Source organism: Mobula hypostoma, chromosome 4 (assembly GCF_963921235.1).
Source record: "Mobula hypostoma chromosome 4, sMobHyp1.1, whole genome shotgun sequence".
NCBI classification, from domain to species: Eukaryota; Metazoa; Chordata; class Chondrichthyes; order Myliobatiformes; family Myliobatidae; genus Mobula; species Mobula hypostoma.
Window position 1 is genome coordinate 8,057,938 of NC_086100.1, and position 13,492 is coordinate 8,071,429.

General features: G+C 45.7%; 1 protein-coding gene across 4 annotated transcripts in view; it reads right to left on the bottom strand.

Moving 5' to 3' along the window:
* LOC134345113 (dynein light chain Tctex-type protein 2B-like) overlaps positions 1-5,664 on the bottom strand; it is a 68,956-nt gene extending 63,292 nt beyond the window's left edge. For all 4 annotated transcript variants that reach the window (XR_010017604.1, XM_063045287.1, XM_063045286.1 and 1 more), the window contains exon 1: positions 5,508-5,664. Coding sequence is in view for 3 of the 4 variants with exons in the window: in XM_063045287.1 (XP_062901357.1) it covers positions 5,508-5,587 (80 nt within the window). In the remaining variant the exon portion in view is untranslated. The remainder of the gene's footprint in view (positions 1-5,507) is intronic.
* Between the last annotated feature and the right edge of the window lie 7,828 nt (positions 5,665-13,492).

Genomic DNA, 13,492 nt, shown 5'->3' on the forward strand with positions numbered 1-13,492 from the left:
CTCTGCCCTCTCCCCCAGCTGCCTATCACCTCCCTCATGGTTCCGCCTCCTTCTACTACCCATTGTGCTTTCCCCTATTCCTTCTTCACCTTTCCTGCCTATCCCCTCCCCTACCCCTTTATCTTTCCACTTACTGGTTTTTCACCTGGAACCTACCAGCCTTCTCTTTCCCACCCTCCCCCCACCTTCTTTATAGGGCCCCTGCCCCCTCCCTCTTCAGTCCTGACGAAGGGTTCCGGCCCGAAACGTTGACTGATCATTTCCACGGATGCTGCCCAACCTGCCGAGTTCCTCCAGCATGTCGTGAGTGTTGCTTTGACCCCAGCATCTGCAGAGTATTTTGTGTTAACTATTTATTTCTCTCCTATTGATGCTGCTTGATCTGCTGAGTTTGTGTACGCTGCTTTGGATTTCCAGCATCTGCAGAATCTCTTGTGTTTACCTATTCACATCAATCTTTTCTTATTAATTGTCCCCACAGTTCCAACAACTCCCAATCACTTCCACCAGGGAGTTGTTTACAGTGGGCCCCTTGCCTGCCAATTCCTCATTCTCCCAATCACTTCCACCAGGGAGTTGTCTCTGGTAGTCACAGGTAGTGCACCCGTGGCTGACAAGAGAAATTAGGGATAGTATCAATTCCAAAGAAGTAGCATACAAATTAGCCAGAGAAAGTGGCTCACCTGAGGACTGGGAGAAATTCAGAGTTCAGCAGAGGAGGACAAAGGGCTTAATTAGGAAGGGGAAAAAAGATTATGAGAGAAAACTGGCAGAGAACATAAAAACGGACTGTAAAAGCTTTTATAGATATGTAAAAAGGAAAAGACTGATAAAGACAAATGTAGGTCCCCTGCAGACAGAAACAGGTGAATTGATTATGGGGAGCAAGGACATGGCAGACCAATTGAATAATTACTTTGGTTCTGTCTTCACTAAGGAGGACATAAATAATCTTCCAGAAATAGTAAGGGACAGAGGGTCCAGTGAGATGGAGGAACTGAGCGAAATACATGTTAGTAGGGAAGTGGTGTTAGGTAAATTGAAGGGATTGAAGGCAGATAAATCCCCAGGGCCAGATGGTCTGCATCCCAGAGTGCTTAAGGAAGTAGCCCAAGAAATAGTGGATGCATTAGTGATAATTTTTCAAAACTCGTTAGATTCTGGACTAGTTCCTGAGGATTGGAGGGTGGCTAATGTAACCCCACTTTTTAAAAAAGGAGGGAGAGAGAAACCGGGGAATTATAGGCCGGTTAGCCTAACGTCGGTGGTGGGGAAACTGCTGGAGTCAGTTATCAAGGATGTGATAACAGCACATTTGGAAAGCGGTGAAATGATTGGACAAAGTCAGCATGGATTTGTGAAAGGAAAATCATGTCTGACGAATCTCATAGAATTTTTTGAGGATGTAACTAGTAGAGTGGATAGGGGAGAACCAGTGGATGTGGTATATTTGGATTTTCAAAAGGCTTTTGACAAGGTCCCACACAGGAGATTAGTGTGCAAACTTAAAGCACACGGTATTGGGGGTAAGGTATTGGTGTGGGTGGAGAATTGGTTAGCAGACAGGAAGCAAAGAGTGGGAATAAACGGGACCGTTTCAGAATGGCAGGTGGTGACTAGTGGGGTACCGCAAGGCTCAGTGCTGGGACCACAGTTGTTTACAATATATATTAATGACTTGGATGAGGGAATTAAATGCAGCATCTCCAAGTTTGCGGATGACACGAAGCTGGGTGGCAGTGTTAGCAGTGAGGAGGATGCTAAGAGGATGCAGGGTGACTTGGATAGGTTGGGTGAGTGGGCAAACTCATGGCAGATGCAATTTAATGTGGATAAATGTGAAGTTATCCACTTTGGTGGCAAAAATAGGAAAACAGATTATTATCTGAATGGTGGCCGATTAGGAAAAGGGGAGGTGCAACGAGACCTGGGTGTCATTATACACCAGTCATTGAAAGTGGGCATGCAGGTACAGCAGGCGGTGAAAAAGGCGAATGGTATGCTGGCATTTATAGCGAGAGGATTTGAGTACAGGAGCAGGGAGGTACTACTGCAGTTGTACAAGGCCTTGGTGAGACCACACCTGGAGTATTGTGTGCAGTTTTGGTCCCCTAATCTGAGGAAAGACATCTTTGCCATAGAGGGAGTACAAAGAAGGTTCACCAGATTGATTCCTGGGATGGCAGGTCTTTCATATGAAGAAAGACTGGATGAACTGGGCTTGTACTCGTTGGAATTTAGAAGATTGAGGGGGGGATCTGATTGAAACGTATAAGATCCTAAAGGGATTGGACAGGCTAGATGCGGGAAGATTGTTCCCGATGTTGGGGAGGTCCAGAACGAGGGGTCACAGTTTGAGGATAGAGGGGAAGCCTTTTAGGACCGAGATTAGGAAAAACTTCTTCACACAGAGAGTGGTGAATCTGTGGAATTCTCTGCCACAGCAAACTGTTGAGGCCAGTTCATTAGCTATGTTTAAAAGGAAGTTAGATATGGCCCTTGTGGCTACAGGGGTCAGTGGGTATGGAGGGAAGGCTGGGTTCTGAGTTGGATGATCAGCCATGATCATAATAAATGGCGGTGCAGGCTCGAAGGGCCGAATGGCCTACTCCTGCACCTATTTTCTATGTTTCTATGTCTACAGTGGGGCCCTTGCCCGCCAACCTGCACAACTTTGGAAGTGGGGGGAAACGGGAGAACCAAGCACACTTACAGGGAAAACATTCAATCTCAGCACACAGACACCACCTGACATGTGCTTATTTGCATTAATTAATTTGTAATTTATTGTAATTTTATGTTCTTACACTGTACTGCTGCCACATAACAAATTTTAGAAATTAAGTTTAATATCACTGGTATATGTTGTGAAATTTGTGTTTTTGCAAAAGCAGTACATGATATATTAAAAATTTACAAAAATTACAATAAGAAATAAATGTTAAAAAATTAAATTAAATAAGTATTGCAAAAAGAGAGCAGAAAAGATGCTGAGACTGTGTTCATGGGTTCAAAGTCCATTCAGAAATCTGAGGGAGGAGGAGAAGAGGCTGTTCCTGAAACATTGAGTGTGTGCCTTCAGGCTCCTGTACCTCCTCCCTGATGCTAGCAATGAGAAGAGGGCATGCCCTGACTGGAGGGGGTCCTTAATGATGGACGCCAGCTTTTTTTTTTTTGAAGATATCCTTGGTGCTGGAAGCCGGTGCCCATGATGGAGCTGGCTGAGTTTACAACTTTCTGCAGCTTTTTCCCATCCTCTGCGGTGGCCCCTCCACACCAGAGTACGTCAATGATACTGAACCCACCACTTGCTGCCTGTCCCTCTGTATTTCTCACTGCAGGATGTCAACATGAGACATACAGATGCCACAGTAGTTTAGCAGTTAGTGCAGCTTGGAGTGTCGGAGATCGGAACTCAATTCCAGCACCATTCCGTAAGGAATCTCCGTACATCCTCCCTATGGAATGTGTGGCTTTTCCCCGGCTGTTCTGGTTTCCTCCCTCAGTCCAAAGAGGGAACTGTCCCGTGATTAGGTGGGGGTTAATCGGGGTTGTGAGGCTGCAGGGGCATCACGGCTCGAAGGGCCAGAAGATCCTACTCTGCGCTGTATCGCTAAGTAAAATAAATAGATACTGCCTGACCTGCTGAGTTCCTCCAACATTTTGTGTGTTAAAACAAACGATTTATGTTATCTGCCAGCCACTGCGTTAGGCGTTGAACAAACCTAACAGTCTGTTGGAAATCTGAACCACCCTTTGAGGACGGGAGTCATTGAACCATCACACAGCACTGCAGCTGCAAACTCGCTTTCTGAGGCCATCTACCACCCTCCTGTAGCATCTGGCTAAGCTACATCTCCAACAGGACTTATAACATCATTTAGCACAGAAACAGGCCCTTCAGCCCTTCATGTCCAATGCTGACCATCAAGTTCTCACTTGCTCCCATCCTGGGCAATTTGAGTCCTCCTCCAGGTGTCATTATTAACCAAATAATTCATATACCCCACCCTTACTCAGGTACTTCCACTCCTGTGGTCCCCTCCCTGCCTACCCACACCCCCCCACCACTCTCTTTCTCTTTGCAATACTGCTCTTACCACCAGCTTCCCTCAGTTTCTGCACATCCTCTCCTCCTGATATGTCTCCCACTGTGGCTGCAGCAGTCCCCCGCACTTCAGTATCCATAGGCTGAGAAAGTGGGGGGGGGGCATTGATTGCAGGACCCTAAGGCATAGGAGGAAGACTAGGGCAGTTTTATTTAAGATTATGAGGACACTCAGTCCTCATCTATTGTCATTTAGAAATGCATGCATTAAAAAATGATACAAAGTTCCTCCAGGATGATATCACAAGAAAAACACAGGACAAACCAAGACTAAAACTTACAATTGGCCCATCGGGTACAAGCCCATAACCTTCAAATTCTCATGCTGAAGTTTTCATTCTCATTTTCATGAACCTTCCCTGGACCCTCTCCAACGCCAGCATATCCTTTCTTAGGTATGGAGCCCAAACTTGTTCACAATACTTCAAGTGCGGGCTGACCGATGCCTCATAAAACCTCAGCATTACATCCTTGCTCTTGTACTCTAGCCCCCTCAAAGTGAATGCTAACATAGTTTTGGCCTTCCTCACCGCTGACTCAACCAGCAAGTTAATATTTTTTGGGAATCCTGCATGAGGACTCCTCATGTTCATAATTAGTTTATTATCAAAGTACGTTATGTCACCATATACAACCCTGAGATTCATTTTCTTGCAGGCATTCACAACAGAATGAAGAAATAGAACAGAACCAATAGAATAATGACAAAGGCTGACTGACAATCAGTGTACAAAGTCCCAAGTCTCTTTGCAGCCCTAACTTTTGAAACTTTTCCCCATTTAGAATATAGTCTACATCTTTATTCCTTCTACCAAAGTGCATGACCATACACGTCCGGACACTGTATTCCATCTGCCATTACTTTGTCCATTCTCTGAATCTGCCTGAGTCCTTTTCAGACTCTGCTTCCTCAACAGTACCTGCCCCTCCACCCGTCTTTGTATCATCTGCAAACCTGGCCACAAAGCCATCAATTCCGTCACCCAATTCATTGACATATAGCATAAAAAGCAGTCCCCTGTGGAACGGCACGAGTCACCATCAGCTCCTAGAAAAGGCTCCCTTTATTCCTACTCTTTGCCTCCTGCTAGTCAGTCAATCCTCTGTTCATGCCAGTATCTTTCCTACACCACCACCACCCCCGGTATCTGTGGGGGGAAGCCATCACAACCTCCACAGTATTTTTGCAAGGGAAGCCACGACCACCACCACCCCCGTTGGTATCCCCGTAGGGAGCCGTTCCCCAGTGTCCGTGGAAGGAGCACAGCACCCAGTCTCTGGTGCCCGCGAGCGGGTAGTGCCCTCTCAGTCCCCGGTATCCGCAGGAGGAAGACCCTCCCCATGTTCTGTCCCCACGCCTGATATCCACCCCACCCCTTCTCCCCCGAAGTTCTCCCACCTCTGCTGAAAGGGCGGTCGGATGCTGTAGCTGTTCTCCGCCATGGCCAGCTGCTCCGTCTCCTTGGTAACCCGCCGCATGTCCGGTCGGATTTCGAGTTCCTACTTTGCGTTCCGCCCCAGAACTGAGGCTCGGTTTCTGGTTCCACCCTGAGAGAGCAGACCGCTCAGAGAGTTTTTTTGGTAAAGTTTGCTGGCGGTTGGCAGACCAACGTAAGGTGCATTACCTCCACCTACTGGAGTTTGGAGCAAAGAGACAGAAAGTATCCCCACTAAATCCTTCCCCCCAAGTAACCTCAGATAATTTCAACATGTCAAATGTATTTCAGAAAGTTAAATACACACCTGAATATAATACGATCGGAACAATCAAGTATAATTATTATCCAAATGAGACGGTGTTCCTCTGGGGCCAAGGTGCAAAACATTAAAAATAGCAAGCAAACTTCAAATAGCAAGTAACATAATTCAAAATAGCGAGCCAAGAAGCATATTAACGGGGAAAAAAAACATATATATGGTCCAAGACCCTGAGGGACAATGTCCAGCAATTGATGGTTCAGTCTCTTGGCAATGTACAGATGCACAGACATCCCACCCTGCAAAAACTCATTTCAGGGAGGTAGCACCATCAATTTGCGGGAGACTCCCGGAACTTCTAGGAGAGGTGGGATGTCTGCAATAGGGTAGCTCCTTAGCAGCTAGTCAGCTAGTTTAAGTAACATTAGCTATGTTAATGAACAAATGACACCTGTTAAACTCACCTCAACACGCCTTTTACAGTCTTAACCCACCATGGGCAATAGATAAGTCACTGTTGCAAACAGTGCAGCGGGCAACACTGTCATTATTTTTGATCCCTATTAGGCAGGGGTACACTTTAGGGTAGTCTGGGGTGACGTACTTTTTATATTTTCTTTTTTTGGAACACTCTCCCATGGCGCTCTCTCTCTCTCTCTCTCGTGGTCCCTCTCACGCTCTCTCTTGCTCTCTCTCTCTCGCTCTCACGCTCTCTCGCTCGCTGTCAAAAAATTGATTTCCGTGATATTGTATATAATTTGCAGGCATCAGGGAGCCACTATTAATATGCGGGAGACTCCCGGAACTTCCGGGAGAGGTGAGATGTCTGGATGCATGCAATCCAACCTATCATTCCACCAACAAGAGAGCATCTGCAGATGCTGGAAATCCAAACAACACACACAAAATGCTGGAGGAACTCAGCAGTCCAGGCAGCATCTATGGAAAAAAAGTATAGTTGACGTTTCGGGCCAAGACCCTTCAGCAGGACTGGAGAAAAAAAGATGAGGAATAGATTTTAAAGTGGGGGGGTGGGAGAGAAACACACGGTAATAGATGAAACAGAGGGGGAAGGATGAAGTAAAGGCTGGGAAGTTAATTGGTGAAAGAGATACAGGGCTGGAGAAGAGGGGAAATTTGATGGGAGAGGACAGAAGACCATGGAAGAAAGGGAAGGGGGAGGGGCACCGGAGGGAGACGATGCACAGTCAAGGAGATAAGGTGATAGACGGAAAAGGCAATAGAGACTGGTGAAGGAGAGGGCAGGGGACAGGGCTGTTATCGGTAGTTTGAGAAATCGATGTTCATGCCATTAGGTTGAAGGTGACCCAGACAGAATATAAAGTGTTGTTCCTCCAATCTGAGTGTAGCCTCTTCACGACAGTGCAGGAGGCCATGGATGGACATATCGGAATGGGGATGAGAAACGTAGAAACATAGAAAACCTACAGCACAATACAGGCCCTTCGGCACAAAGCTGTGCCGAACATGTCCCTACCTTAGAAATTACTAGGTTTACCTATAGCCCTCTATTTTTCTAAGCTCCATGTACCTATCCAAAAGTCTCTTAAAAGACCCTTTCGTATCCGCCTCCACCACCGTCGCTGGCAGCCCATTCCACGCACTCACCACTCTCTGCATAAAATACTTACCCCTGACGTCTCCTCTGTACCTACTCCCAAGCACCTTAAAACTGTGTCCTCTTGTGGCAACCATTTCAGCCCTGGGGAAAACCCTCTGACTATCCACACGATCAAGGCCTCTCATCATCTTGTACACCTCTATCAGGTCACCTCTCATCCTCCGCCACTCCAAGGAGAAAAGGCCGAGTTCACTCAGCCTATTCTCATAAGGCATGCTCCCCAATCCAGGCAACATCCTTGCAAATCTCCTCTGCACCCAAGTGGGGTCTGACCAGGGTCCTATAAAGCTGCAACATTACCTCTCGGCTCCTAAATTCGATTCCGCGATTGATGAAGGCCAATACACCATTTGCCTTCTTAACCACAGAGTCAACCTGCGCAGCTGCTTTGAGTGTCCTATGGACTCGGACCCCAAGATCCCTCTGATCCTCCACACTGCCAAGTGTCTTACCATTAATACTATATTCTGCTATCATATTTGGCCGACCAAAATGAACCACTTCACACTTATCTGGGTTGAACTCCATCTGCCACTTCTCAGCCCAGTTTTACATCCTATCAATGTCCCGCTGTAACCTCTGACAGCCCTCCACACTATCCACAACACCCCCAACCTTTGTGTCATCAGCAAATTTACTAACCCATCCCTCCACTTCCTCATCAAGGTCATTTATAAAAAATCACAAAGAGAAGGGGTCCCGGAACAGATCCCTGAGGCACACCACTGGTCACCGACCTCCATGCAGAATATGACCTGTCTACAACCACTCTTTGTCTTCTGTGGGCAAGCCATTTCTGGTTCCACAAAGCAATGTCCCCTTGGATCCTATGCCTCCTTACTTTCTCAATAAGCCTTGCATGGGGTACCTTATCAAATGCCTTGCTGAAATCCATATACACTACATCTACGGCTCTACCTTCATCAATGTGTTTAGTCACATCCTCAAAAAATTCAATCAGGCTCGTAAGACACGACCTGCCTTTGACAAAGCCATGCTGACTATTCCTAATCATATCATGCTTCTCCAAATGTTCATAAATCCTGCCTCTCAAGATCTTCTCCATCAACTTACCAACCACTGAAGTAAGGCTCACTGGTCTATAATTTCCTGGGCTATCTCTACTCCCTTCCTTGAATAAAGGGAGTGGAATTAAAATGGGTGGCCACAGGGAGATCCTGCTTCTGGCAGACAGAATATAGGTGCTTGGCGAAACAATCTCCCAATCTACATCGGGTCTCACTGATATACAGGAGGCTACACCGGGAGCACCGGACACTGTAGGTGACCCCAACAGACTCACAGGTGAAGTGTCGCCTCACCTGGAAGGACTGTTTGGGAACCTGACTGGTAGTGAGGGAGGAGGAATAGGGGCAGGGTGCACTTGTTCTGCTTGCAAGAAGAAGTGTCGGGGGGAGATCAGTGAGGAGGGATGAATGGACAAGGGAGTCGCATAGGGAACAATCCCTGTGGAAAGCAGAAAGTGGGGGGGGGGGAAGATGTGTTTGGTGATGGGATCCCGCTGGAGGTGGTGGAAGTTATGGAGAATTATGTGCTGGACACGGAGTCTGGTGGGTGGTAGATGAGGACAGGAGGAACCCTATCCCTGGTAGGGTGGCGTGAGCATGGGGTGAGGGGAGATGTGTGGTTGAGGGCAGCATTGATGGTGGAGGAAGGGAAGCCCCTTTCTTTGAAAAAGGAGGACATCTCCTTCATTCCAGAATGAAAAGGTTTATCCTGAGAGCAGATGTGGTTGAGTCGGAGGAATTACAAGAAGGGGGTAACGTTTTTACAAGTAACAAGGTGGGAAGAGGTATAGTCCAGGTAGCTGTGAGAGTCCATGGGTTTATCATAGACATCGGTAGATAAGCTGTCTCCAGAGACAGAGACAATGAGATCAAGAAAGAGGAGGGAGGTGTCGGAAATGGACCAGGTAAATTTGAGGGCAGGGTGGAAGTTGGAAGCAAAGTTGATGAGGTCAATGAGCTCAGCAAAGGTGCAGGAAGCAACACCAATGCAATCATTGATGTAGCAAGGAAACAGGCAGGCATAGCTGGGACCCATGCAAGTGGCTAAGAAGGCATACGGTGCATTGGCCTTCATCAATCGTGGGATTGAGTTTAGGAGCCGAGAGGTAATGTTGCAGCTATATAGGACCCCGGTCAGACCCCACTTGGAGTACTGTGCTCAGTTCTGGTCGCCTCACTACAGGAGGGATGTGGAAACCATAGAAAGGATGCAGAGGAGATTTACAAGGACGTTGCCCGGATTGGGGCGCATACCTTATGAGAATAGGTAGAGTGAACTTGGCCTTTTCTCCTTGGAGCGACGGAGGATGAGAGGTGACCTGATAGAGGTGTATAAGATGATGAGAGGCATTGATCATGTGAATAACCATAACCATATAACAATTACAGCACGGAAACAGGCCATCTCGGCCCGTCTAGTCCGTGCCGAACTCTTACTCTCACCTAGTCCCACTGACCTGCACTCAGCTCATAACCCTCCATTCCTTTCCTGTCTGTATAGCTGTCCAATTTAACTTTAAATGACGACATCAAACCTGCCTCAACCACTTCTGCTGGCAGCTTGTTCCACACAGCTACCACTCTCTGAGTAAAGAAGTTCCCCCTCACGTTACCCCTAGACTTTTGCCCTTTAACTCTCAACTCATGTCCTCTTGTTTGAATCTCCCCCACTCTCAATGGAAAAAGCCTATCCACGTCAGCTTTATCTATCCCCCCCATAAGTTTAAATACCTCTGTTATCTCCCCTCTTATGTTGTGTCTCGTTTTGGACAGCTTAACCTTGGGGACAGGTCTATAACCATCCTCTGTATCCATAGCCCTCATGATTTTTTAAACTTCAGTGAGGTTACCTGTCATTCTCATGCACTCTAAGGAATAACGATCCAGTGTAGCCAACCTCTCGTTATTATTCAGGCCCACTAGTCCAGGCAGCGACTTTGTAAGTTAGTTCTGCACCCTCTCCAGCTTGACAATGCGATCCTTACAACATTGGATCAACACAGATAGTATTTAGTATGGCAGGCGGTGACCAGTGGGGTACCGCAGAGTTCAGTGCTGGGACCGCAGCTGTTTACAATATATATTAATGATTTAAATGAGGGAATTAAAAGTAACATTAGCAAATTTGCCGATGACACAAAGCTGGGTGGCATGTGAAATGTGAGGAGGATGTTATGAGAATGCAGGGTGACTTGGACAGGCTGGGTGAGTGGGTAGATGCATGGCAGATGCAGTTTAATGTGGATAAGTGTAAGGTTATTCACTTTGGTAGCAAGAACAGGAAGGCAGATTACTATCTGAATGGTGTCAAGTTAGGAAAAGGGGAAGTACAATGAGATCTAGGTGTTCTTGTACATCAGTCACTGAAAGTAAGCATGCAGGTACAGCAGGCAGTGAAGAAAGCTAATGGCATGTTGGCCTTCCTAACAAGGGGAGTTGAATATAGGAGCAAAAAGGTCCTTCTGCAGTTGTACAGGGTCCTGGTGAGACCACACCTGGAGTACTGTGTGCAGTTTTGGTTTCCAAATTTGAGGAAGGACATTCTTGCTATTGAGGTAGTGCAGCGTAGGTACATGAGGTTAATTCCCAGGATGGCAGGACTGTCATATGTTGAAAGATTGGAGCGACTGGGCTTGTATACACTGGAATTTAGAAGGATGAGAGGGTATCTGATTGAAACATATAAGATTATTAAGGGATTGGACATGCTAGAGGCAGGAAACATGTTCCCGATGTTGGGGGAATCCAGAACCAGAGGCCACAGTTTAAGAATAAGGGGTAGGCCATTTAGAACGGAGTTGAGGAAAACTTTTCAGCAGAGAGTTGTGGATCTGTGGAATGCTCTGCCCCAGAAGGCTGTGGAGGCCAATTCTCTGGATGCTTTCAAGAAAGAGTTAGATAGAGCTCTTAAAGATAGTGGAGTCAAGGGATATGGGGATAAGGCAGGAACAGGGTACTGATTGTGGATGATCAGCCATGATCACAGTGAATGGCGGTGCTGGCTAGAAGGGCCAAATGGACTACTCCTGCACCTATTGTCTATTGTATATTTACTATAATTCATGGTTTCTTTTCTCTATCATTGTGTATTGCAATATACTCTTGGCAAAGTTAACACATTTCACGACTTATGCCAATGATATTAAACCTGATTCTGATTAAATTGTGTGACTCTTGCAGAATGTGAAGTCACATGGCACATCGTTAAACCAGTTTAAAGTCCATTAAGCTCTGGTGTTGATGAGTGGATCACAATTAAGACCAGAACTAAAGAATAGGACACCATTCAGGGCTTTTCTTCGCACGTACGAACCTTACTTATCTTTATTCTGCATGAGAACAAAGTCTAAAGTGAAAAGTAATCCACCTTGACAAACTTTGTCCGGATTGCTCATAGCAGTACAATATGAAACAGGCAGGTGCAATAAAGGAATGATGCTTTTGTCTTTATTGCACAGTAATAAGGAAGTCTTGCTGCAATGATTGAGAATCAGATTTATTATCCCTAAGACACACACAGTGGCCACTTTATTGGTTACCTCCTGTACCTGATAAAGTGGACACTGAGTGTATGTTTATCGTCTTCTGCTACTATAGCATATCCACTTCAAGGTTTGATGAGTTGTGCGTGTGGTTATTTGGCTAATTGTGCCTTCCTGTCAGCTCGAATCAGTCTGGCTATTCTCCTCTGACCTCTATCGCTCATTGACTGTTGTGCATGAAAATCCCAGGAGGTCAGCAGTTACTGAGACAGCCAAACCACCCCATCTGGCACCAACACTTGTTCCACTGTCAGCATCACTTCAATCACATATCTTTCCCATTCTGATGTTTGTTTTGAACAACAACTGAACTTCTTGACCATGTCTGCATGCTTTAATGCATTGAGATGCTGCCACATGATTGGCTGATCAGATATTTGCATTATCGTATTTGCATTTGGTTGCCATGGTAACATAGCATTTAAAATGACACTATAGCAGCTTAAGGTGTTCCGGAGTTCCCAAATGGAATCCGGCATCATCCATAGGGAGTTTGTATGTTGTTGTCTTGGAATGCATGGTTTCGTCCCACAGTCCAAAGATGTCCATGTTAGTGGGTTAATTGGTCATAGTGAATTGCCCTGTGATGAGGCAAGGGTTAAATGGATGGGTTGGTCGGTGGCACAGTCCGAATGGCCAGAAAAACTTAGTTCGTACTAAACCCAAGTAAACAAATAAACAAACAAACAAACGAACAAGCAGGTGTACAGGTATACCTAATATAGTGGCTGTTGAGTGTATTTTATTACACTGGGCAAATTTTTAAAGAAGTGTTGCTTCCTCAGAATTTTTTTTTTGTTTATGATAGACCACTTGAAGCTGAACACAAATCTGTCAGACTACTTGTAACACATAGGAATTTAGAGAAACAAGAAATTAACTTTTGTTGAATATAATGTGTTTAATTGCATAACGGTGCTGACACTCCATAATAGTTCAACTAAGCTAAAGATGTTTTGTTCATGATTTTCATTTGCACTGAGCATCTGAGGCTTCCCACCAAAGTGTTCAACAATAATCAGCCAGCATTGATGGTATTCCAGTTGCCCTGATACCGTTTCTCCATGACCGCAATGTCCTGGTGAAACCTTTCACCGTGCTTGTCACTGACAGCGTCAAGATTTGCGAGGAAGAACTCTAAATGGGAATGTAGAAAAAGAACCTTTAGTGGCATGTTGTATTTCATGGTTTTGAATGCTTGAAGCATGTTGTTAACCAGCTGCATGTAGTTTGGTGATCTGTAGTTGCAAAGGAATTTTTCAACAACATTTTTGAATGCTTTTTATGTGATTTTCTCCGTCCCATTAGAAGTTCTTCAAATCGTCTGTCATTGATTACCCGTTTGATTTGTGGACCAACAAAAGTGCCTTCCTTATTCTTTGCATAAGTTATTCTGGGAAATATCTGTCTCCAATACCGAAATCCTTCATGGAAATTTATAGCCTTTCTAAAACCTGTTGTCCCATGAAACATT